General features: G+C 41.1%; 5 protein-coding genes across 6 annotated transcripts; all 5 read right to left on the bottom strand.

Moving 5' to 3' along the window:
- Positions 1 to 5510: 5510 nt before the first annotated feature.
- Positions 5511 to 8441, bottom strand: LOC108039280. The gene is made up of 3 exons (XM_017116210.2): positions 8085 to 8441; positions 7841 to 8022; positions 5511 to 7000 (listed from the first exon to the last, which is right to left on the bottom strand). The coding sequence occupies exons 1-3, from the start codon at positions 8176 to 8178 to the stop codon at positions 5825 to 5827; spliced, it is 1452 nt and encodes a 483-aa protein (XP_016971699.1). The 5' UTR covers positions 8179 to 8441; the 3' UTR covers positions 5511 to 5824.
- A 1179-nt stretch (positions 8442 to 9620) lies between these two features.
- On the bottom strand, positions 9621 to 12793 carry LOC108039303 (low-affinity glucose transporter HXT4). Its single transcript, XM_017116250.2, has 3 exons — positions 12261 to 12793; positions 11301 to 11476; positions 9621 to 11103 (listed from the first exon to the last, which is right to left on the bottom strand). The coding sequence occupies exons 1-3, from the start codon at positions 12442 to 12444 to the stop codon at positions 9982 to 9984; spliced, it is 1482 nt and encodes a 493-aa protein (XP_016971739.1). The 5' UTR covers positions 12445 to 12793; the 3' UTR covers positions 9621 to 9981.
- Positions 12794 to 12905: 112 nt separating this feature from the next.
- On the bottom strand, positions 12906 to 14891 carry LOC108039302 (facilitated glucose transporter protein 1). The gene is made up of 3 exons (XM_017116249.1): positions 14459 to 14891; positions 14173 to 14345; positions 12906 to 14113 (listed from the first exon to the last, which is right to left on the bottom strand). Exons 1-3 carry the CDS (start codon positions 14850 to 14852, stop codon positions 12971 to 12973), a joined length of 1710 nt encoding a protein of 569 aa, XP_016971738.1. The 5' UTR covers positions 14853 to 14891; the 3' UTR covers positions 12906 to 12970.
- Positions 14892 to 15602: 711 nt separating this feature from the next.
- On the bottom strand, positions 15603 to 21798 carry LOC108039278. 2 transcript variants are annotated; one of them, XM_017116209.2, is made up of 4 exons: positions 21470 to 21798; positions 20779 to 20951; positions 19896 to 20717; positions 15603 to 16160 (listed from the first exon to the last, which is right to left on the bottom strand). In XM_017116209.2, exons 1-4 carry the CDS (start codon positions 21741 to 21743, stop codon positions 15858 to 15860), a joined length of 1572 nt encoding a protein of 523 aa, XP_016971698.2. In that variant the 5' UTR covers positions 21744 to 21798; the 3' UTR covers positions 15603 to 15857. The 2 variants fall into 2 exon arrangements, with proteins under 2 accessions (XP_016971698.2, XP_016971697.1); XM_017116208.2 differs by lacking the exons at positions 19896 to 20717; positions 20779 to 20951; positions 21470 to 21798 and adding exons at positions 17050 to 17222; positions 17953 to 18303 and having other exon boundaries at positions 15603 to 16988.
- Positions 21799 to 23459: 1661 nt separating this feature from the next.
- On the bottom strand, positions 23460 to 25590 carry LOC108039282. Its single transcript, XM_017116212.1, has 2 exons — positions 25291 to 25590; positions 23460 to 24835 (listed from the first exon to the last, which is right to left on the bottom strand). The coding sequence occupies exons 1-2, from the start codon at positions 25588 to 25590 to the stop codon at positions 23714 to 23716; spliced, it is 1422 nt and encodes a 473-aa protein (XP_016971701.1). The 3' UTR covers positions 23460 to 23713.
- Positions 25591 to 26039: the final 449 nt, after the last annotated feature.

The following is a 26039-nucleotide window of genomic DNA, read 5'->3' as shown; positions in this document are numbered from 1 at the left end:
TTTTCAAGTGCCGCTCCGATGGAGCTGCTGATATGCAAATGCCTTCATTTTGCAGCTATAACGCGTAAAAATCTGTCAGATCCCGTCGAGTACTCCTGGCACTTCCGCGTCTCACATCGGTTCACCCCACATCCTGTTCTCGTGTTTGCGGTCGCCAAATTCGCGTTGTAAGCGAGGACATATATATGTGCCGAAAACAAGCCAACTGATGTGGATGCAGCCAAAAAACAAAAAAAAAAATGGAACAAATGGGGCAAAAGAAGTGAGAAGGGCAGAGGTTGTGAAAAAAAGACGTAAAGCAAAGTTGCACTTGCGTAAAAGTTTCTTCATCCTTTTGTTGCAAATAAATTAAGTGCAGGCGACGTTGAGGCTTATTGGCACAGCTTTCGCTTATTTTGTAAACAGCACAGAAATAAACTGAGCAAGGTGGCGAGGGGAAAACGGAAAAGCGCGGAGGTGGAAAACCCCACTGGAAGCGACGTTTCCGCTGTCAGTTAAGTCAAATAACGGTGAGAAGACACGGAGCTGTTGCCGCTACACTGATACAAGTTATGCATAATGATGAATCGGTCTATATAGTAAATAACGAGCATAACTTCAATTACTTTAAATTATATTCCATTAAATGTTATGGGGAAAAAACAGCAGTTTATTTTCGTATACATCCGAAAATATATTTAATAAAGATTTTATGTACAATATGAAATTTAAATTTCTTCATATACGTTTGTTCACTTAAATAAAAATAATTTAAAGAACCAATTTCCCAGTTCACAGATCTAGAACAGGGAAATTAGATCAAAACTTAAGCTGTTTCTCAAAACAAACACTTAAAGTATTCATAAGCATACATTGATATTTGTAAATTTATCGCCCAATTTTGTAATAAGATTTCACAACATACATTTTTTAGGAGCTTCCGTTTGCTAAACAAACCAATATCCCTTTTTTTACAAAAGGTGCCAAAAATCTTCTTTAAAAATATAATTTAAAATTGCCACTTATTTTTCCCGGTGTGGCATTACAGCCAACTGTTTTGAGGCGGTTGCAGGTTGCATTTGCCGCGGTTGTCAATGGCCGGGTGGCAGACATTATCAGGACTTCCTCAACCTCGATTTGCGGCGTGGAAAAGGGGGCGTGGCAGGGGGGCTTGGCAACGGAACTTTGCCGAACAAAACGGAAGTGAATTGTTTCGTGTTTTCCCGCTCCAATCCGTGGCAGACGGAATCAGTTCCAAAGGCGCTCGATGGGGCTGATTGAATCGATCCGTTCGACCGCAAGCACAACTGGTAAACAAAAATGATGAAAAATCAGCCATAAATAATGCACAATTCACTCATGCAAAATGCATAAATATATGCCGCACTTAATTAGCTCTCACAGATTTTTAATGGCGTTAATTGCATGCCGTAAATGACACTCACCAACAAACAACAAAAGACCGAAACGCCACTGCTCCATTGGTTGCTATGATAATCTGGGAAAAAGGAGAATTTAATTAGCAACAGTCGCAGACGCACAGTGAAAACAAAATAGTCGCATGCCCAGCTTAAAGCTCAATATTAAATTGTAAAAAACTGTTGACGCCGCCATTCGTATTGCATTTTTTGCTTATACCATTGATCCGAATAAAACTTCAGCTTAAAGCCGCATCCAATTATTTGCAGATATTTTTTCAGACACTGAATAACTCGGCTCTCAATTGGGTTATATTGAATTCGGCTTTTGCAATGCCTGGTCCTTAAAGTGAATTATTTCAAAAGCCTGAACATGTTGAGGTATTTATGTAATAACATTTTGAAATGTATTGGGCAATATTTGTATGTTTTATTTATCTACTTCAACTATTTTCGAGAGACCTGCAAAAGAAATGCTCCGTTTGCAGCACTTTCTCACGCTCCCCCGATTTATTTTCTTCTGTGACACTTTCAGCGCAGTTAGCTGTTAAGTAAATTGTTGAAACGCATGCAGCTATCATAACTTGAATTCCACTGGCTCGGCTCCTAGATGTCCTCGCAGGACAAACTTTGTCGAGAGGAAGCGACAGTTGATTTAACACGAAGTCACACACACACACAGACACACACACTCGCAAACAGCAGAGTTGCAGACGCGTGCACCTGTCGTCAAAACTTGCATAAGTCATGAAAGCCCAGGAAAAACGAGGAAAAACCGGAGACTTCATCTGCCCAACCATTTTCCACTTCCTCTCCGTTTGCATTAAAAATGTCAACTCGAGTGATTTTCGTGCCCTGTGCAGAGTCCCAAAAGCCGAAACCTCATTGGATTCCGAATCTCAGTAAGACCTCGAAGCGGGATTTATGTGAGCTAATTAAATTTTATGCGCTTTCTGCGGCAGCAGTCAATCTGCAAAGACTGACTTTAATTTTTTATCAACTTTTTTTCAGGGAGCTTGTGCCCTGGCAATTTAAGGCAAAGTTTTTCGCCGGAAAGGCGAGGAAAAGTTTATAGGCTTGTTAGGAAAAAGTTTAGCAGGACGGCGTTTACTTTCGGCAACTGCCAACCGGGAACTCAAAGGCCAAAACTCCGAGCCAGCAACAAATGAAACGAAAACGTGTCAATTTACTTTGTGTCAGGCCAGACACAGAAACAAACGCGTCACTGGCTCGTTTTAATTTCCAATTAATTTGTCAAGTTTAGAAATTTTCCAAAAACCAGGATCTCCCTCGATTTCCGAACTGCAGCTTAAAGTTTTGACTTTTTGCCTGGGGCCCAATTGATTGTAGCTGGCTTATTGAATGGCTCGCACTTTGTCTGTTTATGATCACAACCCTTTCCGCCAACGGAATTTACGGTCTTATTTATTATTTCACTTTTATATGCTTATGTATGGCCCGTTTCTTTGTGGTTTGGATTTGGGTCCCTCGTTTTTATGGACATTTGACTCCGTTTTATTGTCACACCGCAGCGGAGTGGGTAGCCGAAACACTTGGGCACCATTGGCCATTTGGCCACTTTAGAGTTGTCTTTCGGAGTCATAAATTTCGCCACGTCGGCCATTTTGCGGCATGCTGAGACATTAATTTGATGCCAGCAATGGCTGCTTACCGGGTTTCCGTTTCCGTTTCCCTGCAAAGAGCAAAACATAATTTATTTGCCATTATGGAAACTTCATTCGCTGTTGATTGGAAACTTGTAATACATACAGTATATGTACTTTTCAATTTCGTTTGAGGCGGTGACGGTGGCGGCAGAACATAATTCCAAGTGCAGCCGAAGTTATGGCAGCCAAGTCAGCTACCAGGATCCCACGTATATATATATGTATATATACTGTGTGTGAAGGACGCAGCAAAATGCCAAACGCAAATGTCGCCAATATCCCAATGGCAATCGATGAAAATTTATAGAAAATTGCGCACAAATAAAATTTTACGTTTGTTTGCTTTTTTCATTTACGATGCCGGCAAGCAGCTTGCCTGCCTGCCTGCTGTCCCTTTTCTTAACCTGTTTTCTTTTGGCTTGCGGGAAAGTGAAAATGTGGAAATGTGGAAATGCTTTTCCTTGACTTTTGTCCGTCAACGTGTTTTCTCCGCTGCACCAAAGCGATTTGCATTGCGATTGTCGTTCCTGTTGCTCAGCGGGGAATCCCATTGCTGTTAATGTTTACGATTGTCGTTTTCAATTTCAGTTAATTGAAACAAGGGCAACAGCAACGCATTAAGCCCGCTCCAAAGGGAACTCCATATGAGTAGTACTTCTGCTGAAATTTTTCTTTGCCTTGCAGCTTTTGCAACCATGTTTTCATGACTTTTTATTTGTTTGCAGAGCTCTACTTTGAGCGTTTCTTTGAAAGCCAGTTTATTCTGTTTGTACTGAAAAGTGTGCTACAGTTTCTAGCTTAAGACTTTAAGGGATAAAGTGAGTTATTTCAAATGGAAACGGTTTGAGTAAAAAGTGGGGAAAAAATAGATATATTTTTTAAATTTATGGATTAATGAAGTTGTCTTTTCTTATTTAGATATCGTACCTTCTAATTGGACGAGACTTCCAGTTTAAAAAAATGTTTGTCAGCTGAAAGCCCTGGAAATTTTACAAACCATCACAGAGAAAATATATTAACTAAATCCGAAGTTAACATGGCCTTTTAAAATTTGTATTATTATATTTTTTTGTACATACATTCTTTCTTAGCTAAAAGAGACATTAAATTGTCTACCAAGATTGTAAGCAAATTTCACATTGTATATTTTCTGTCTGTAATTTTTTTGTTTCCTGATGTTTTTTTATTGCTGTTACTGCTGCATAAACAAAGAACTTGTGCTGCCTGTAATTAACTCAATTAAAATTTAAATTACTTTAAACTGGATTCAATTGGAGCAGAACCTCGAGTTTGGTCGTTGACCGCATGTTATTGAATGGTTGGCAAGTGTTGGGCAGAATTGCTAATTGCGGGCAGATACAATTGAGTAGCAACAAAGCAACCGCAGCATCCTGGCCACACACATCCACAGGATCAAACAAGGAGCATATTCAAACATTAAATGGAATACAGAGCGGCAAAGCAACCACTTCTGGGCAATGGCATCCCAAAGTGCTTTTGCCTGGCTAAGCGGAATGTGGAACACAAAAATTGCATATCGATAAGTAGTAAAAGTATCTGGTATCTGCAAAAAAGAGCCAAGCGAATTTTCCACATCATTAGATGGCCAGCTGGGGAGCTGGCTCGCTTTTCCCTTTCGGCTTTTTGGTGGCCAATGCATATTCATCACACGCCATATTAATCAACTTGATTTCGCCCCCCCTTTTTTTTGGTCCTTTTGCCCGCTCTAAAATCCGCATTAAATTCCGGAAAGTGCCAGGATGCGTGGAAGGGTAAAGCGGAGTTGTGGGAGCCTTATGAATGAGCCGCGGAGCTTTCACTAGCCGGCAAGGGTAGCATAATCGTAAAAAACACTTTGTTTACATAGACCACATAGTGGTTATTTTGGGGCTATTTTCCAGTGAAAGCTCTGAAAAGCCAATAGTGGTAACAGTTTCCTTAATATTATGGCAGAAAAGCTTGGCAAACCAGCTGAATAGCAGTAAAAGCTTTAGCTTGGAGTTGAACCATATTTAAGCCATGGTAAAATATGGTTAAAGCTTATTTGTAAACGGTTTGTAAGTGTTTAATACATGAAATGTAATTGTTAGTATAAAGGTTTCAGCATAAATGCGTATTTTAAATCATCTATTTAATGTTAAATTAATTTGATTTTATTTCTAAATCGACTCTCCTGATGCTGATGAAGAATGTATATACATACATACTTTATAGGGTCGGAAATATCTTCTTTATTACCTTGCAAATTTTTGTCTGAATTTATATTACCCATGACTTTAAGAATTACCATTTATGCACCGAGTCATGAAACAAAAATCTTGCTTACAATTCTGAGTTTATTTACCAAAAATACAATATTTCGTGATCGTTAAACTCACTTCAGCGTTAAATAAAACAATGTTATATATAATTATATTATATTATATTACATCACTAAATATATTTATGACAGTAAATAATTATTCAATAGATTCTTATATAACTAAGACAATTCACAATTATTAAATCTTTATCTGGGCTTTATTTATGCTATGTTTCTGGCAGAAGATAAAAAAGGAAATTCTTTTGTTTAGTCACTATTTATATGAGGCTTCCAGAACGGCAAAATGAAATCGTTTGGGAAAAGTATATGATAGATAATGATATGCACATGAACAATCACTCCAATGAATAGAATATACTATATAGTAGAGTACGTAAAAATATATAACAGATAGGCAGAGACAATAGATACTGGGCACTTAGAGATATGGCGACGCCTTAAGGAACTTTCTTGAACTTGAGCAGGCACTCGTAGAGTGTCAGTTGCCTGGTTTCTGGCATAAGCATAAATACGATTAGGCCCACTATAAAACTAAGACCACCGATCGTGAAGAAGAACACCGAAACGGTGATGTAGTGCTCGAAGGTGGCCACAAGGAGTCCCAGTTGGAGCAACTGTTCCAGTATTAGAATCCCAGCCAAACATCTGGCCTTGTGGGCAATACTAAAAGCCTCTGCTGTGTAGATTAGGGCGGGCAATGCCACGCCCCCGGATACTAACACCTCAAATAGGAGCATTAAAAGAGCAATGGCTTGTAAATTTATATCGTAGAATGTTCTCTTCACCGATTCCAAGTGTTCGAAGACGCCACCAACCATTACAATCACAATGCCCGCCAGGAAAAGCGATAGGGAACAGAGTTTCCTGCGACCCTGTCGATCAACAACGAAGGCTCCCAAAATACTGCCAATGAGACCCGCGAATGCCAGCCAATACATGCAGTTCATATCGCATTCCAGGCCATGCCAACTGACCACCACAAAAGCTCGATTGTAGCTCAAGGACACGGCCAGTGTGGCAAAACATCGCAGGAGCAGGACCTTGAGAAAGGGCAGGAATCGTCTGGCCCATATTTTCCAACAAGCCACTGATTCCTCGGGCTCCTCCACAAATCGCTCCCAATCCCGAGCACTGTGCAGTTGTCGGCAGTCCTCTCGCAATCGCACCAATTCCGTGGTAGATTGACCATGAAGAGCCTTCAGAGTATCACCCACTGCCATATCCCGTTCCTGATGCAACAGCAGAAGGGGAGATTCCAGGCGATGGGCCAGTGCCAGGATAACTGCCCCCAATCCCAGACCTGCCATCGCTATTCCGTGCAGCTGATCAATGTGCAACTCATAGCCCTGCGAGTCCAGTGGCCTCAGATTGTGCCACACTCGAGTGTAGAACACTTGGACACAAACGCCCAGCCACAGGAAGACCTTCTCACAACTGAGGAGCATTCCGCGAATGGACTTGTGGGCCACCTCGGATCCTGTGACCAGAGCCTGGATCTGGGTCAACCCGTAGGCCGCACCCACACTCACGCTACTGTAGCAGGCGGCCAGGAAGTGCTGGGGCAGAGCTATGTTCAGAATGCCAGCCATGATCATCAGGAAGCCACTGGAGGTCTGCGGAAAAAGAAGACAATTTAAGAGGTTATTAAGAAGATCATACCACAAAGATTTATATTTGATAAATAAGATAAATATCTTTAAAGAATAACATAACACTTGATTTGTGTAAAATAAGAAAAGTACAAAAACTATGTTTTCCTAAAAATTAAACCTTATATTTAGCAATCGAAATTAAATTAAAGAGAAATACTTATAAAAATCCATAAAAACTATTTATTTTATATACATATGTAGGTTAACACACATTGTAGTTAATTTAGGCAAAGTTAAATGCCCGATTCGATTTTAGCCTAATTTTTTAAAGCAAGAAGTCAGTCTTCTTTAACTGAACTCTTCTTAGAGAGTTGTTTGGCCTTTAAATAACTAACTTTCGAATGGCATCTATACAAAAACATCATGAAAATATGAAAAGGAGGTTTCTTATTTAAATTAATAACGATTTGTAAGTAAGCAACCCAAACTTAAAACTTCAGGCATTGGTTTCTGCTATTTCTGATGTAGCTATATGCTTCTATTATTTCTCTGAATCACCCAAACTATTTTTGGCTACCAACAATTCTAATAATGACTTTCTTGTTTAACACATTTTCCACTTGGGAAACTCCAACAATCGATCGATCAGCCCTCGCTTACCGCCCAGTGTTTATCGCCACTTAATGGCCAATGCAGGTTGAACGCGATCGCCTTATCAGTTTATTGGATTGATAAGCCCCCTAATGGTTAAGTGCTAATGGCTGCAGAATCAACTATTGGTGGCATGGAAAAGGGCAAATCAAGTTGGAGTTTCGAGGGGGAAGCACACAGTAGGATAAACCAATAAATTTAACTACTCACATAGGCCACATTTTTGGTGACACGCTGCACAAATAGGGCGGCCAAAAGGGCGCCGAGTGCGCCGCCAATGAACCAGCTCATCATCAGATTGTGGGTGTTGTTGTTATTGAGGAACTTTCCGGCGGGGGTATCAAAAATTGACCAGGCCAAACGCATTCCGCAGCCCACGAACACAATTGATGCTATTAAATACGAAAATTGGGTAAAATCTGTAGATCTTTATTCAGCTCTTTTCGGTTATTACCCGAGGCCATGGACTGAAACTGCTGGCGATATTTCCACATAATCCGAAGCCAGGACAACTTGGCCTCTTCCTCAATCGTTGGTAACATCGGCATATTTTCGCAGCAATCACTCAAACACTGCGTAAGGCAATTAAAAGCTTAGGGCTTAACAATTGTTGCGACGTTTCCGTTTTCAGTTATTTGTTTTCAGTTGATTTGTTGATTGTTTACTTGGCACCTTTTCATTGGAACCGCTGCCTTGTTTGTCCACTTGAGTTTGTCATTATTTTTGCAGTTTTTGTCACAGATTTTTAACTATAAACTTCGCACTTGTCGGACGGCCAACTCGTGAACACTGCGAATCAAGTTAACCGACTGTTCAGACGCCGTTTAATAAATGGAGGAGCATCGAGCGGTTATTGAGCGAGCGCCTCGAAATGGCCAGCACGCCGATAAGATAAGCGTTGGCAAAAACTTTCTGTCAACCCACTTATCAGCTTGATTGGTGGATATAAATAAATTAATTAAATTTGAATATATATGTGGTTGAAAAATCACATGTGTACGTAAGGCATATAAAATTACGACCAAGAGTGGACACTATACACCATAAAGTTTATTGACGTTACGAGTGAAAGTTGAATTCCTAGTAGTGCGCTAAATAGTTCAGATATTGTGGGTTGGAACTAGTTCGCGGTTGAAAATGTTATTTAGCAATAATACAAATTCTAAAGTTGTATTACGATAAATTCACAAACACTTCTTGAAAAAATATTTTTTAATAATATAATCGTTTATTCAATGTCATGGTAACTAATATAATTATTAACAAATTTACATTTTACAAAATTTTTAAAAAATAATTCACTTCCTTAAAATATATATAATACTCAAATAATTATTACAAATTAATTTTATTTATTCACAAAGTGAAAATGACATCAACTTTTTTTATCATTTCCATTCCTAATTATACCCGTTACTCGTAGAGTAAAAGGGTATATTGTATTCGTGCAAAAGTATGTAACAGCTAGAAGGAAGCGTTTCCGACCCTATAAAGTATATATATTCTTGATCAGGGTCACTAGCCGAGTCGATATAGCCATGTCCGTCTGTCCGTCTGTCCGTCTGTCTGTCCGTCTGTCCGTCTGTCCGTCTGTCTGTCCGTCTGTCTGTCTGTCTGTCTGTCCGTATGAACGCTGAGATCTCGGAAACTATAAAAGCTAGAAGATTGGCATTTTGCATGTAGATTTTAGAAGTTCCTACGCAGCGCAAGTTTGTTTCAAAATGGTGCCACGCCCCCTTTAACGCCCACAATCGCTTATATACGATTTTAAAAATTTAAATATTTCGGAAAAGTAAAAATGCAGTTTTATTGTGTTTATCGATACCTATCGAAATGTAGAAGAAATTTTTCAAATCGGACCATTCGTTAAAAAGTTATGCGTGATCAAAGTTTCTATCTCCATCTCCCTCGCACTCCCTTTACCTGTGTAACGGGTATCTGATAGTCGGGGCACTCGACTATAGCGTTCTCTCTTGTTTTCTATTAAAAATCATAAAAAACTAAGAACTAGTTCCAATTTTAAAATACTTTTAGTGATCTATATAAAGTCCACCAAACATTTATGGAGCCCAAATCTTATCAAAGATGTATGGGAACCGACTTAATTGCCGTTTGGAAATAAACCTTTTAGCGCGCCGGTCTTATCAGATAATTATATACCACGGTGTTCCCCTAAATCTAATAACCATTAGCTCTTCACGATGATCGGCACAAAAATACATTCAAATCTGGAAAGTCACTTTAGCACCGATAAGACGACCGCAAACAACCAGGGTTTCTTATATGGATTTCAGATTTATTTGTTAGCCTTATCTAGGTGTTGGCTAGTCTTGTTTTCGAGTAGCCTACTTTCAGGCTGGGGGTATCACAAATTCCTGGAACTTGAATTGCGCTTGCAGGAGAGTGGTGTCCTTCGTTTCCGGCATGTACCACACGCTGAAGAGGAATCCGGCCAGGAGCAGGCCTCCGAGGGCAAAGAAATAGATGGCAACAATGCTGCTGTCGTTGTAGAATTGCTCTTGGCAAATGGTGAGCTGGACGATCATCTCCAGGATATAGGCGATGGCAATGCACTGTCGCTTGAACTTGCGTGGAAAGGCCTCCGAGAGAAACGCTGAGCTGGGGGCAAAGGCTATCCCGGCGAATAGTTGGTAAATGAGCAGCAGCCACAGGGCCATTCGATAGTCCGAGAATGCCAGCAGCTGACTGCCTGCAAATCTGCTGGCCAGGCCAACAGACAGGCCACCCGCAATCACGAGTCCCAGGAGCAGGGGGATTTTCCTGCCCAAGGAATCCAGGGCAAAGGCGGTCGAGAAGGTGCCCATGAGTCGCAGGAATCCAAACAGCACAAAGGGTCCCGAACTGTCGCCGTAGACGGCCGCACTTGTCCAGGAAATGGTGTAAGTCACCATCATACTGAAGCTGACGGCATACATAGCCCTCAAAACGGAGAGTCGAATGACGGCGGGAATGGCTTTTTGCCAGCTGATGGAACTATGGTGAGCCAAATAGGTGCGATGATCCCTCACCTGATCATGGGTCTCAGCCGTCACAGCCCTGGGTCTTTGCAACCTGCTCAGAGCCTCGATGGCACCCTGCTCATTTCCCTGCTCCAGCAGATCCACCGGAGATTCGATGGACAGCAGAAAGGCCAGGATGAGGGCTATGGCGCCCAGGACTCCACTGATCACTCCCGTGAACTGCTCCTCCGTGAAGTCACTCTGCACGTCCCAACTCGTACTGCTCACGATCTGCACAAAGATGCCAATCGTTGTGGCCCACTGCTCCGTCGCAGATGTGATGGTTCCCCTCTTGTAGAAAACCGAGAGTTCACCTGCCATGGCCAAAGTGGGAGCTATGGCCAGACCATTGGCGAGGCCATTCAAATATCTGCCTGCCAGCAGCGCATCGAGATCCATTCTATTCACAGCCATAATTATTCCACCGGTGAGGGTCAGCAGAGAACAAAACTCCTGAAATTATAGAGTGCAATTAATTTAAAGCCTTCTATTTAAAGATTTATGGATTATGTATCTCTTAAATGTATCCATTTGAAATGCCCTTTCTGAGAAGTATTACTTCATGGAGTGTATTCCTTGAGTTACATTTGTTTACTAATTAATCTCTTAAATTTGTTAAATTGTTTATATTGCTTAGGTATTTTCCTTACCATCAGTACTTTATAAGGAAACCTTCGGCTGAAGAATCCACCAAACAGGGCTCCCAAAATGGCGGCTATAAACCAGCAAATCCTCACATGGTTGGTTACTTCCAGTTCGGCGAACAAACTGTCAAAACCAATGCTCCAGGCAATGTGAATTCCACCCGTTACAAAAATTAAGGCAGCTGCAATGAAACAAAAATTAATAAATGTATTTATATCAAATATTGATTGCAGTAAACAAATGTCTTTATCAGTTAAAGAAAAGGAAAAGTTGCGAACGCCTACTTAAAAGATAAGATATTTTGTAGACAGTTTGAATGACAATTTAAACTGTTGTATTATTTTTAGTTCAACAAAGGCCAAATACCAAAGATAAACAGGTGAATGAATATTTAAGAAAATAGTTGCTAACAAATTTAATCAGGACCTCTAAGTAATACAACAATTTCTGGTATACACATAACTATCGTTTTATAGATATTTGGAAACATAATTCCTGTTCCAGATCCTCTCTTACACGTAAGGGTTTTATTAAATCATTTAAATACTTAATGTAAGAAAAGTACTAGATAATGAGTGGCTTCACACTCTAAGAACCAAACTTCCTGCCAAAATATATCATTTAATGTGCTGATAAAAATATAAAATTTCTTTGACATATATAGACGAATGTCCGCTTGATAATATCAAATTCTACTGACATATGGAGTGAATCATTAATGCGTGGGACTTCCACTTATCCAAAACAAAATGACGCTATTTCACCTCCCACATAGAAAGATAATGACAGGTTTCGGTAAAATGATTTATTAAAAAGAAAAAGGCAATTTGCCAGTATTAAAGTAAATTTTACGTTATGTTGATAAAAATATAGATATTAATATAATAATTATTGTATTATGGATCTGTTCTTAAAATGTATACTGTTTTTCTCTCTGTATTTTATTAATTACCCTACGTTCTTACCAGCTCCAACTGCATTTGATTGTGGCTGATTGCGGAGATCTCTGTTGCAGCAGGGACTTCTCTGTGAGTTCTGAAGGATCAGTTCCCGCTGGTGATCCGAGTTACTGTGGATGTTGTGCTCCGAGTCACTGTGTATAGGAACGGCGTGGAAGCCATCTTCCAGCGAAGGACGATCGGTCTGCATTGGACCTTCTGTGGTCGAGCTGTCGGAGAAAACTACACGTCCGCGTTTTTCGGCTCTTTTAGGTGAGCGTGTTGAACACCTCCCACTGAATTATCTATCGGCGTTGAACTAATCTTATCGGGTATTGATTGATAAGTAAGTGCTTAGAAATTTCAGGTTTCGCTATCTCTTAGAGCTCGATTTTCCCTATCACGATTTGTTTGCATAGAGTTGAGCATGTGTTCTGCGGGATTTGTTTGTGTACCTTGGTAGGTAAAACTGCATTATCTAACCTTCACCCTCAGACATATGCTTCATACTCTTATTCTCTTTAAGTTTTTATGAAATTCTCTTTCAGTAATTTACCAGAAAGTCCGCAAAACTGGTTTTCCATTGTCCAACACTTTAATGACGATTGTTTTGTTGATAGTCCATAAATGTTATTAATAGCTGAAATACAATTGGGAAAACCAACGCCTGGATTGCTGTGTGGCAGCTATAAATATTTATTATCTCTAGTGACTTAGCGTATAAACGGTATTTCCAACTAGAAAGCGATGTTGATGAATCTGCTGAACTTCTCCTGGGCCTCTCTCAAAGTCATCCTTCTGGTCTCCGGTAGGCAGAGAATGCCGAAGAAAGAGCCGAACATATAGAGTCCTCCCAAGACATAGAAGTAAATGGCTCCTGCCGAAACGTCCCAAGTGATCGTGGCCAGCAATATGAACACTAGCATCTCCACGATGAAAGTGAAGGCAATGAAGTGCTGCTTAACTCCCAGGGGATATGCTTCCGTGAGGTAAGGCGAAGTGGCCGTAAAGGCGATTCCCGCGAAGAATTCAAGGACCAGCAGCATAATGGTGTTGCCGGTATAGTACTGATAGGAGTATATGTTGTACTGGCCTGCGATGATGAAGGCCAATACACTGCAAAGGAAAAGTCCCACTAGGGTGAACTTCTTGCGACCACCCGATTCCATGCAGAAGGTGGCTATGAAGTTGCCCATCCAGCGGCAGACTCCGAATCCAATGAGCCAACCCACGGACACATTTCCATACTGAGTTCTGGCAGAAAATAAAAGGGTGAAGAAGACAAAGCTGGAAATGCTCATGGCATTCAAGCCCCTTAGAAAGGCCAGCCGGATGAAGGTGGGAATGGCCTGCAGGATGCTCTGGCCCAGGGAAAGCTCCTTGTTCTGGGCCAAGTACCTTTTGTGCTCCGCCAGCTGCTCGAAGGTTTCGTTGGTCAAGGTGTAGGGCCTCTGCAGTCGTCGCAGGGCATCGATGGCACCCTGTTCGTCGTTGTATTTGGCCAGCATTATCACCGGAGATTCAATGCAAAGCAGTGAGCCAATAATCAATGCAAATAGGCCATAGATGATGCTCAGCACTCCCTTCATATTCTCAGCAGAAAAGGAGTTTCTCGGTGGGTAAGAAGTCGAGGCGTTCCAGGATGAGGAGTAGATGATCTGCACGAAGATTCCCAGGCCAAAGCACATCTGTTCAATGCTGGCTGCCATCAGACCCCTCATGGTGGACACACAAATCTCTCCAGTCAGGGCCATAAATGGAGCGAATACCAGTCCATTGGCTATTCCATCCAGATAGGAGCCTGCCAACGCGGCATCGCCATTCATTCTGGTACTGGCATTGACTATACCACCAATCATCACCAGAATCGAACTGAAAATCTGTTAATAGAGGTTCCATAAGTTGGCTTAGTGGAAGAATTCTTACATTTTTCACCTACCACCACATGTTTCTTGGCTATTTTGTTGGTCAGAAAACAACTGAGGAACGCTCCAATGATGGCACCAATAAACCAGGCCACAAAATTGTGCGTGGATGTATGATAGTAGAGTTTTCCATGGAATCCAATGCTCCACGCAATGTTCATTCCTCCAGAGATGAAGATGAGACTCGCTGAAAATGGGATATAACTTTAGTGATCAGTTGTGAATGTAAATTTTAGTTATATTAAATAAATATATTATTTTTTCACTGAAAATTTCTTTGTACTTTGATGTGTGACTCACCTGCGCCAACGGCATTTGATTGTGGTTTGTTCTTCTGATTACGACTGTACCAGGTAGTATTTGCCACCACAGTGGTGGTTTGCTGGGGAGCAAATGGTGGTGGAGGTGGTAGTGGTGGTGGTGCCGTTGCTCCATAACCTGGTGGTGCGCCATAGTACTGTGGTGGGTATCCGTGGTGTGGTGGTGGTGGGTACCCGGAAAATCCTGGCTGTGGGGGATTCCATGAATTCCCAGGCTGTGGATATCCTGGTTGATGAAATCCAGGTTGAGGATATCCTGGAGGTGGATATCCTGGCTGGGGATATCCCACCTGAGGATATCCTGGCTGCTGTGGTGCAGGTGCAAAGCCAACTGAGGCCTGTTTGTAGTCAGGTCCGTTTCCTTCGCTCTCCATTTCGTTTGGCCTTTCTTTGTTTTTCGAGGGGCAACCGTCCCTGCGAATGGGTAATTTGAAACTGGTTGACGGAATGTCTGTGCCGATTATATTAACCATTTGGCATGGGACCGAAATGATTATTGAGTGGGGCCAAGGCTTATCGACACGTTCCTGATAAGCTGCAAATGGCGAGCGATAATGGGACTCTTATCGAATCATGTTTGGAAATTATATATACCCCTAAAAGGGGGCTCCCAGGGATTAAATCACTTTTTGAGCGCTTTACTAAATCGGAATAACAACGGATAATTCATGTACTAAAGTCTGTCTTTTGGTTTATTTAATAGAAATGCGTTGTACCGCTGGATCTTTTTCCAAGACTTCTTTCAAATAAACAGATATAATAACTATTTTTCTATGTTTTAAGAACTAACTGTGTAAGCTTAAACTTAAAGTTTAAGAAAAATAATATAATAGATAATCACTTTTGCCATTCTTTACGGGGGCTTTCTTTATATTTAATCACATAACTGATAAGAATCGACTATAAAAAGAAATTCGCTCCCAACAAACTATATTGTAAATATCTCATGAGTTATCAAACGGTAGTATTAAGATAATAACCTTATATATGACTGCAATAAAACATTATTACTTAGCTGAAAAAACATAAAGCGCCAACAAGCGCTAACATTGTCGAGCACATGTTTGTATACCCAGGTATTTACCAGGAAATTTGGCCAAGGCAACTTTAGAGAGGCTAATCAGTAAAAGACTAAACGTTTAGTTTATTTAATCTATTTGATTGAATGTAATTTGTTTTCTATGTGATTTGTTTTTTACTTCATATGTACATAACTCAAGAGTTTGATTTCGTTCTTAAGATAGTAGGGTGTTTCCCAATTGGGACTTCCCCCAACAACAAGTATTGGTCATTTAAAATGAATCCATTTTGTGATGAAATACAGGACTCTATTGTATGTATATTTTCAATTTAGTAATGGTACATTAGGGATCACTAGATTAATTGAACCGCAGGTTCACGAAACTGCTGAACTGCTGCTGGGCACCTCGCAAGGTCATCAATTTAGTTTCGGGCAGTGTAATGACTCCCAGCAAGAAGCCAGCCAGGTACATGCCCCCCATGATGTAGAAGTAGTTGTATCCCTGCATCACGTTGTAGTCACAGACGTTGATGATGAGGAAGACGAACATTTCGGTGACGAAGGTAAGGGCGATGAAGTGCTGTTTAACTCCAAGGGGATAGGCTTCGGAGAGGTACGTTGAGGTGGCCGTGAAGGCCATTCCCGAAAAGAACTGGAACACCAGCAGCAGGACGGTCACTCCACTCATCTGCCAACTGTACTGGACACTAAGGGCAAAGGCCAGTCCACAGCTGACAAGCAGGCCAAAAACAGTGGGCTTCTTTCGGCCCAAGGACTCCATGCAGAAGGACGGGATGATGTTACCCAGAAAGCGGCAGACGGCGAATCCTATGTACCAGGCATTCGTGCTATACACTCCGTAGGACGCGAGGATGGACAAAGTCAAGGTGATGACCACAAAGCTGGAGATGCTCATCGCATTCAGAACTCGCAGGTAAGCGAGCCGGATGAAAGTGGGCAGAGCCTGGGAAATACTCTGACCCACCGTCAAGTCCTTGTTGTGGGCCAAATAGCGCTTGTGCTCCGCCAGCAATTCGTAGGTTTCATCGCTCAGCACGGCGGGCTTTTGCAGGCGACGCAGTGCATCAATGGCTCCCTGCTCATCGTTATTGGCCAGCATCAGGACCGGCGATTCGATGGTCATAAAGAAGCCCAGAATGAGGGCCATGAAACCATATATGGCACTCAGCACTCCCTTCATATTCTCGGCAGTGAAATCGTTGTACGATGTGTACGTGTTGTAGGACCAGGAGGTGACGTATAGGAACTGCAGCAGGATGCCGATGCCGAAGCACAGCTGCTCCAAACTTGCCACGACTTTGCCCCTCATATAGGGCACAGAAAGTTCTCCAGCCAGGGCCAAAAAGGGAGCAAACACCAGACCATTGGCGATGCCATCCAAATAACATGCGGCCACCGTTGCAGGTCCATTGTGGTGTGAGCAGGCAATTACCAATCCACCGATGGCCACCAGAGCGGAGGAAAATAGCTGTGGGCAAGGAGGATTCTCATTCGAGGTTTTCAATTAATTACGGTTATTCTTCGCTTACCAGGATATACTTCTTGGCCACCTTGTTGGTCAGGCCACAGGTAATAAACGATCCAATGATGGCGCCAATGAACCAGGCTATGAAATTATGCTTGGTGACAAGGTAGCCAATGGGTCCTCGGACGCCGATCGCCCACGCTATGTTCATGCCTCCCGAAATGAAGATGAGACCAGCTGAAAGTGGAGAAATAAATTTAATATTTTAATTTATTAGTATCCTTTGTAAAACTACATTTTAAATTTGTATACCCTTGCAGAGGGTATTATAATTTTGGTCAAAAGTGTGCAACGCAGTGAAGGAGACATCTCCGACCCTATAAAGTATATATATTCTGAGTTGTTATAAGCATGTCTGTCTGTCCGTCTGTCTGTTTCTACGCGAACTAGTCTCTCAGTTTTAAAGATATCGAAGATATCGCTCCGCCCGAAGATAGCTTTCCTTTCTTGTTTTTATTTAATTACAGTCCTTTTTAGAAAAAAAAGTTTTTAAACTATTATCTTTCTGTAAAACATAAAAAAAAAAACAAAAAAAATATTTAAAAAAAAATTATTAAATAAGTTTATTTAATTTTCAAAACCTATAATTCAATATACTTTTTTCTACACATTGAGGTTAAAAGACTTTTTAAACCCTATTCATTTCTTTCAAACCCTTCCGCTTTTAATTTCCTTAAAGTGTTAGTAATATTTTTAAAGCTAACTAAGATTTGTAAAAAAAGGCTTTTAAAAATATTATATCCGTTAATCCATTTTATATAGCAACGATTTGCACTGAATTACGTCACGGTCCATTATCTAATATATTTCCAGTAATAGTTCGCTTTTGAGCAGACTAGATAAGATTATCGTCATGGTCAACTCTTTGGCTGGTGACTAACTTGATGGATTCCAAATTTGAACTCACCTGAGCCAACTGCGTTGGATTGTGGCCTGTTCTTTTGGTTGCCCTGAAAGCATCCTTGGCGTGGTGGATCCACTCTGGTGGGAGCATTTATCGATGGTTGCGGTGGTGGTGGCGGAGGACCTCCGTATGTGGCCGCCGGGGTGGTGTGGGCAGGATAATGCTGCTGTGGGTGTTCTTGGTGGGGATATCCTGGCTGGGGATATCCTGGCTGGGGATATCCTGGCTGGGGATATCCTGGCTGTGGTGGTGCCGAGGTAAATCCTACTGGCGGTGGTGCAAACTTGTCGTTCTGCATGGTCGATCGCGATTTATTTCTCTCCACACGAAGAAGACAACCTGCTCCGCGTGAGGTCGATTCGAAACTGGTTGATACGACGATTGGCCATCTGGTTTTTATGTGTAAAATGATCGGTCCCGGCCCAACTGATAATCGTGAGCGGGGCCAACGCTGATTTTAGCAAATGGTTGAAATCATTGTGCATGAGTGCCCGATAAGGACTTTTATCGCAACGTTTGTGAATTTTATTTTATGGTATATGTGGGGTATACGTTCTTGATTTGCCTGTGGTAGGTGTAGGAAATAAGTGTGCCGGAATTTGGTTCTTCCCCGACTTATTCTGTTGCCATGATTGCTCATCCCTCCCAAAGTTCATCGTCTGATATGAATCATCCATTCCTAGAAATAACCACAAAAACGATTCTGAGATATGATTCCCAGTTGAATTTCTTAGATAAGTATTTTTCTTAGTGTTATTATTTAGTTTTTCTCATTTGGTAATAAATTTACTTTAATCTTTATACCCTTGCAGAGGCAATTATAATTTTGGTCCGACCCTATAAAGTATATATATTCTTGATAAGGATCACCTCCTGAGATGATATAAGCATGTCCGTCTCTCTGTCCGTCTGTCTGTTTCTATGCAAACTAGTCTCTCAGTTTTAAAAATATCGAATTGAAACTTTGCACACACCCTTCTTTCCTTTGCACGCAGTATATAAGTCGGAATCGGCCGACTATACCCTATAGCTTCCATATAACTGAACGATCGGAAATGCCATAACTTTGGTGTTTGTAAAATTAGGAAGTTGGGAATTTCTACGGGTTTTATTTTTGGCCAATCAATACCACCGACCTACCAAATTTCATAAGGATCGGCCGACTATTTCCTATAGCCGCCATATAACTGAACGATTATTGTTTTTAAAGTTAGGAAATTGGGATTTTTATGGGTTTTATGGTCAACCAATATAATTTACAAAATATTCTGCAAGGATATATCAACTTCGGCTCCGCCCGAAGTAAGCTTTCCTTTCTTGTTTTTAATATTTTTTAAAAATTGTAATGGATAATAGTCTTTAAATATTTATATTTTTATTGAAATTCGATTGGCTTTGTCCAGTGCTCGGAAATTAATAGATTTTATTACTCACACTGTGTTAAATTAACATTAGTGAAGGTATTAAGGCGCCAACAAGATTTAGCATTGTCGAGCACCCGTTTGCATAGCCAGGTATTTAGTAGGAATTTGGTGTTTCCCAATTGGGACTTCCCCCAACAACAAGTATTGGTCATTAAAAAATAATTCATTTTGTGATGAAATTCAGGCCTATATTGTAAGTATGTATTTAATTTTGTATATTACAATGGTACATTAGGGTTCACTAGATTAATTAAACCGCAGGTTCACGAAACTGCTGAATTGCTGTTGGGCACCTCGCAAGGTCATCAAGTTAGTTTCGGGCAGTGTAATGACTCCCAGCAAGAAGCCAGCCAGGTACATGCCCCCCATGATGTAGAAGTAGTTGTATCCCTGCAACAGGTTGTAGTCACAGACGTTGATGATGAGGAAGACGAACATTTCGGTGACGAAGGTGAGGGCGATGAAGTGCTGCTTAACTCCAAAGGGATAGGCTTCGGAGAGGTACGAAAAGAACTGGAACACCAGCAGCAGGACGGTCACTCCACTCATCTGCCAACTGTACTGGACACTAAGGGCAAAGGCCAGTCCACAGCTGACAAGCAGGCCAAAAACAGTGGGCTTCTTTCTGCCCAAGGTATCCATGCAGAAGGACGGGATGATGTTACCCAGCCAGCGGCAGACGGCGAATCCTACGTACCAGGCATGCTCGGTATACCCGTCGTTGATCGCGACTATGGACAAAGTCAAGGTGATGACCACAAAGCTGGAGATGCTCATCGCATTCAGAACTCGCAGGTAAGCGAGTCGAATGAAAGTGGGCAGAGCCTGGGAAATACTCTGACCCAACGTCATGTCCTTGTTGTGGGCCAAATAGCGCTTGTGCTCCGCCAGCAGTTCGTAAGTTTCTTCGCTCAGCACGGCGGGCTTTTGCAGGCGAAGCAGTGTATTAATGGCTCCCTGCTCATCGTTATTGGCCAGCATCAGGACCGGCGATTCAATGGTCCAAAAGGAGCCCATAATGAGAGCCATGAAACCAATTCCAGCGCTTATTGCTCCCTTCATATTCTCGGAACTGAACTGGTTTTTCGATATTGACGTGTTATTGGTCGAGGGGATGACGAACTGCAGCAGGATGCCGATGCCGAAGCACAGCTGCTCCAACTTAGCCACGAATCTGCCCCTCATATAGGGAACAGAAAGTTCTCCAGCCAGGGCCAAAAAGGGAGCAAACACCAGACCATTGGCGATGCCATCCAAATAGCAGGCGGCCACCGTTGCAGGTCCATTGTGGTGTGAGCAGGCAATTACCAATCCACCGATGGCGACCAGAGCGGAGGAAAATAGCTGTTGGCAGGGGGGATTCTCACTCGAGGTTTTTAATTAATTACTGTTTTTCTTCGCTTACCAGGATATACTTCTTGGCCACCTTGTTGGTCAGGCCACAGGTAATAAACGATCCGATGATGGCGCCAATGAACCAGGCTATGAAATTATGCTTGGTGACAAGGTAGCCAATGGGTCCACGGACGCCGATCGCCCAAGCTATGTTCATGCCTCCCGAAATGAAGATGAGACCAGCTGAAAGTGGAGAAATAAAAATGTCATTTAATATTTTATTTGATTATTTTGGAAAACAAGTTTTGCAACTGTTATCTTTTTATAAAACATTACAAAAAAGAAACACAAAAATCCAATGTTATAAAAATTATTAAAGAAGTTTATTTAATTTCCAAAGCTAACTGACATTCGATTACGTTCCCTTTGTTTTTAATAGATTTTTTTCAGCACTAGGGTTAGTAAACTTACTAAAACCTATTAATTTTTTCAAACCCTTCCGCTTCCAATTCTATTAAGGTGTTAGTAAAATTATCAAAGCTAACAAAGATTTGTAAAAAATCCTTTAAAACAAATTATTGCCGTCTATTGATATGTGAATAAAATTTTTTATTTAGCATCGATTTGCAGTGAATTACGTCACGGTCCATTATCTAATATATGTATATCCTATATTTTGAGCAGACGAGATAAGATTATCGTCATGGTCAACTGGCAACTTGGCAGGTGACTAACTTGATGGATTCCAAATCTGAACTCACCTGAGTGAAGGGCGTTGGATTGAGGCCTGTTCTCATTGGCGCCCCCCAAGATTCCATGCCGTGGTGAATCCACTCTGGTTGGAGCATTCATCGATGGTGGCGGAGGAGTGGTGTGGGCAGGACAATGTTGCTGCGGGTGTTCCTGCGGGTGTTCCTGCTGGGGATCTTCTGGCGGGGGATATCCTGGCTGGGGATATCCTGGCTGGGGATATCCTGGCTGTGGTGGGGCCGAGGTAAATCCTACTGGCGATGGTGCAAATCTGTCTTTCTGCATGGTCGATCGCGATTTATTTCTCTCCACACGAAGAAGACAACCTGCTCCGCTTGAGGTCGATTCGAAACTGGTTAATACGACGATTGGCCATCTGGTGTTTATGTGTAAAGAGATTGGGCCTGGCCCAACTGTGTGTATGAGTGCCCGATAAGGACTTTTATCGCATTGTTTGCGAATTTTATTTTATGGTATTTGTGGGGTATACGTTCTTGATTTGCCTGTGGTAGGTGTAGGAAATAAGTGTGCCGGAATTTGGTTCTTCCCCGACTTATTCTGTTGCCATGATTGCTCATCCCTCCCAAAGTTCATCGTCTAATATGAATTATCCATTCCTAGAAATAACCATAAAAACGACTCTGAGATATGATTCCCAGTTGAATTTCTTAGATTAGTATTTTACTGAGGGTGATGTTATAGATTTTCTTTTAGTAATCAACTTAAATGTGTCTTTTAAAATCTGGCTAAGAAATGTTAATGCATAATAGTCTTTAAATATTCCTATTTTGATTAAAATTAGAAGGTATTTTAATCTGGCCACAAAAAAGTTTATGCATGTGAGCGTTTTGAAAAAATTGACTTAAAAGTAACTTTATTGATCATTTTTGAAACTCAAAAAATAGGCAAACGAATTTATGTTCTCGATTTTTTTTTAACAATAAGGCTTTTGAATATATAAATTTCCAATCAATGGTAATATTTTTTTGCACTCATATTACCGATGAAAAAATCTTTGGCTTGTTTAAACAAAATCACTTAAAAACCATTGAGTTCAAGATCAAATGGTGTAACACAGCGTAATAAATGATTTGTAATATCAAGACAAAATAGATTTTATTGAAATATATTATAAAGTATAATTATTCTCCAGGGTGTTTCGCAAAATCTCTAATAAAATAAATAATAACTCCCCATAAAAATTCAGAGGTACATTTTCAAATTATATTTCTCAATCAACTTTAGATCTTTTGTGTGTTTATCAATAACGTCTTCTCCTCAAATTAGCACGACCGTTGTTTCTAAAGCAAGTCATTAAAAGGTTTCCAATTGCAACCAAAATGGAACAAAATTTCTGTGGGAAGAAACATAATGATATCAGTTTAAGTCAATTGAATTATGCTAATACTTTGCTTACCAGGATTTGCTTTTTAGTTTTTTTGTTTCTGATGAAGAATTCACAAACAGTTCCAATGATTCCAACAAGGAAAAATCCTATATAATTCCATTTGGTGGTTGACACTGTGAAAATCGAGTTGTCTATTAGATGAATTTCCCATTCCGTCAATGATATGTTCTAGGAATTTTTCCCGTATCAATCAGGTTAGATAAGATTAATTTGCACTATTTGTGCTGACATTTACCCACCAGAATCCCATGCATTGGGCTTTAATTTGTTTCCTTTTCTGGAACCGAGGTTGTCATCCCACTTGGGCTTATTGTGATTCATTCGACTCATATTATTTGCATTGAGACCTCCTTCTCTGACGATGGTTAATAGAAAACTAACTAAACTCAGCTGTTCAAATAGTGTGCGCACCCGTTGCGTAGATTGTTTATAGCAAGTATTAGCTTAGTTTATGGCCGGTTTTTGTTCTTTATCGCCTTTAAAGTGGTTTAATCAGTTTGATTATACTGTCGCTCATTTCAATCGTTTGAGATATTTTCTTGGAATTACATATTTCGAATGTTTCGAATTTGTACAAAAAATATAGTTAAATTTAAAATTTAAATATATTTCTAAATTTTCAACAAAGTATAATTATTTCCACGGTATTTCAAGCATCGACCTAAGAAATGTTTTTGCTTTTACTACGTTTTGTTTTCGATAAGATTTGGTCTATGGTTAAAAAGGGGATAGCCCCTTAATTATTATGAATTTATCACCGGATCGGAATAACAACGTATTGGCTCAATAAACTACGTTATCATCGTGCTGATTCACATAAATAATTATTACCCCCGCACCCATATACTTAAAAATCTTTGTTGAACCATTTGGTAAATTTGAGCTGCGCCTCTGCCAAAGTTATTAGCCTCGTTTCCGACAGACAGAAGATTCCCAGAAGAAAGAAAACCATGGAAAGTGAGCCCAGGACATGAAAGTACGCCGTAATCCCAGCGATCGAAGGTGCAAAGCTGCAGAGGAGCAGTCGAGTGATGAGTTCCATTATGTAAACCGCTGCCACCAAATGTGGTTTAATTCCCAGGGGAAATGCTTCTGTGAGGTAAACCGCCGAGGCACATTGTCCCAATCCCGCGAAGAATTGCAGACTGAAGAGCATCACCAGAGCGGTGATCATGTGAGGAGTTCTTCCAAATAGATTGGCAAATGCGATGGCAAAGGCTCCCGTGGAAAAGGTCCCAAAGAGAGTGGGTTTCTTGCGACCAGTGGTGTCCATGAGGACCACCACAAAAAAGCAGCCGCACCACCGCAATACCCCGAAAATCACATAGGTCCAGGCATGAAAGCAACTCACCAATTGGCTGGCAGTTTCATAGAGGGCACAGCAGAGGATATAGTTCAGGCACAGGACTCCCAACAATCGAAGGGCCAGCAGTTTGAGAAGCGCTGGAAATCCTTTCTGCAGACTTAACCACACACACATCTCCCGATTGTCAGCCACATACAGTTTGTGCTCATCCAATCTGAGGAGCGTTTCACTGGTCACCATATAGGGTCGTTGCAGGTGTCTCAGGGAAACCACCGCCCTTTGTTCATTGGATCGCATCAGCAGGTGCACTGGTGACTCCACACAAAGGGTTAGGGCTAGGGCCAAGGCTATCACTCCGTAGACTATTGACAGCACTCCGTGCACCTGGTCCGCCACAATGACCACGTCCCAGTCCACCTGCCAAACGGCCGTGTAGATCAGCTGCATCAGGATGCCGGTATTCGAGCTGAGTTGCTCCACCGTGGATGCCAGAAGACCTCGCATCTCACTCACCGCAATCTCACCCACTGTGCTCATGGCGGGCACAAAAATCAGTCCATTGGCCAATCCGTCCAGATATCGGGCGGCTATAATGGAACCAGGACACTCAGGCCAAGCCAAGAATAGGATTCCGGAGGCAATCACCAAGCAGGAACCAAAGATCTGCAATGGCATTCAGGTTGATAGTCAATTTAAATGTAGTAAAACTTAAATTGTTTGTAATTTCCCTCACTATCCCAAATAAAAGTTACATTTACCGATTTATGTTAAAAATGTATAATTTATTTTTATAATTTAATGTGCGACATATAGACATATTACTTTTACTTTAATGCCCAAAACTATTTCTTAAAAGAAACCTTTTTAAAAATGTTTTGAAAATATATACCAATTAAACAATTTAAAACCAATATTAAGTTCATTACTTGTCTTCATAATTCTTATAATTATTTTTCATAATTTTCAAATGCCCCAAGTTAGATAACCTTTATTCTTTATTCCACAAGATTTAATTAAGAATTTAAGCACGTTGTAGTTTGAAATCGCATATATCTACCTTAAAACTTTTTCTCGGCCCTACTTATTTATATTTTTGTAAAATTTTTATAACTACTTACATAAATGGGTTGCTGAGGCAGTCGGTGGGTGAAAAAAGCACCAAAGAGAGCTCCCAGGATGGCGGTGGCATACCAGGAGATTTGCATGTGCACGGTGAGCAGGAGCTGATCCCGATGGGCGGAGTGAACTGCGAATCCTGCTCCCCAGGCCAAACTCATTCCGCCCGAGATCAGGACGAAGGATGCGGATCCCAGGGCAGTCCATTGCGAGTGGTTTTTGTGGCCCAAACGGAAAAAGGTGGCTTTTTGGGGCGTGGCAAGCGAATCCTGAGGCGGCGGCTCACTCTTTTTGGCCGACATTTGCAATCTGTTTACGAGGCGGCCGCACTATACACTCCTATTTATAAGGGGTCGTGATTGGGATTGGTTATCAGCTTATCGCTCTGCATATTCATAACCATAACCGAGACCATAAAATCATGGACAGTAGCAGCCATCAATCGAAACAGCGAAAATCAATATGCTGACTCCCCGCAGCGAAGTGAAGAGTTTTAATTAACTATATTTCGGTGGCATAAATCATATACGGGGCTTGTTATCGAAACCTAATCAAAGTTTGGGGCAGAGGAAAATAATTGGGTCTTAGTTTACACACGTGGCTGAAGTTCAATGCGATGTGGTTATACCATCTTGCAGAATAATAGCATAGTTCTCAATTTAATTGGGTGTTATGGCAAGGAAGAAGAAAATACCATTATGAATTAATGAATTGTTTATGTCGACTGGTATATCAGTAATTATACATTTTA

This window comes from Drosophila rhopaloa, unplaced genomic scaffold (assembly GCF_018152115.1).
Source record: "Drosophila rhopaloa isolate 14029-0021.01 unplaced genomic scaffold, ASM1815211v1 contig_163, whole genome shotgun sequence".
NCBI classification, from domain to species: Eukaryota; Metazoa; Arthropoda; class Insecta; order Diptera; family Drosophilidae; genus Drosophila; species Drosophila rhopaloa.
This window is presented reverse-complemented; position numbering and strand designations above follow the sequence as displayed.

Bases quoted from the DNA above. Each gene is read 5' to 3' on its own strand.
- LOC108039280 (XM_017116210.2), bottom strand. From the start codon at position 8,178: ATGCCGATGTTACCAACGATTGAGGAAGAGGCCAAGTTGTCCTGGCTT. The intron at 8,023-8,084 runs GTAATAACCGAA...CGTATTTAATAG, and splicing joins GTTTCAGTCCATGGCCTCGG to CATCAATTGTGTTCGTGGGC. The intron at 7,001-7,840 runs GTGAGTAGTTAA...CTTTTTCCGCAG, and splicing joins TCACCAAAAATGTGGCCTAT to ACCTCCAGTGGCTTCCTGAT.
- LOC108039303 (XM_017116250.2), bottom strand. From the start codon at position 12,444: ATGCAGACCGATCGTCCTTCGCTGGAAGATGGCTTCCACGCCGTTCCT. The intron at 11,477-12,260 runs GTAAGAACGTAG...GTTTCATTGCAG, and splicing joins ATCAAATGCAGTTGGAGCTG to CTGCCTTAATTTTTGTAACG. The intron at 11,104-11,300 runs GTAAGGAAAATA...CTATAATTTCAG, and splicing joins TTCCTTATAAAGTACTGATG to GAGTTTTGTTCTCTGCTGAC.
- LOC108039302 (XM_017116249.1), bottom strand. From the start codon at position 14,852: ATGGAGAGCGAAGGAAACGGACCTGACTACAAACAGGCCTCAGTTGGC. The intron at 14,346-14,458 runs GTGAGTCACACA...TCCCATTTTCAG, and splicing joins ATCAAATGCCGTTGGCGCAG to CGAGTCTCATCTTCATCTCT. The intron at 14,114-14,172 runs GTAGGTGAAAAA...CTCTATTAACAG, and splicing joins TAGCCAAGAAACATGTGGTG to ATTTTCAGTTCGATTCTGGT.
- LOC108039278 (XM_017116208.2), bottom strand. From the start codon at position 18,247: ATGCAGAACGACAAGTTTGCACCACCGCCAGTAGGATTTACCTCGGCA. The intron at 17,223-17,952 runs GTGAGTTCAAAT...CTCCACTTTCAG, and splicing joins ATCCAACGCAGTTGGCTCAG to CTGGTCTCATCTTCATTTCG. The intron at 16,989-17,049 runs GTAAGCGAAGAA...CCTTGCCCACAG, and splicing joins TGGCCAAGAAGTATATCCTG to CTATTTTCCTCCGCTCTGGT.
- LOC108039282 (XM_017116212.1), bottom strand. From the start codon at position 25,590: ATGTCGGCCAAAAAGAGTGAGCCGCCGCCTCAGGATTCGCTTGCCACG. The intron at 24,836-25,290 runs GTAAGTAGTTAT...ATGCCATTGCAG, and splicing joins TGCCTCAGCAACCCATTTAT to ATCTTTGGTTCCTGCTTGGT.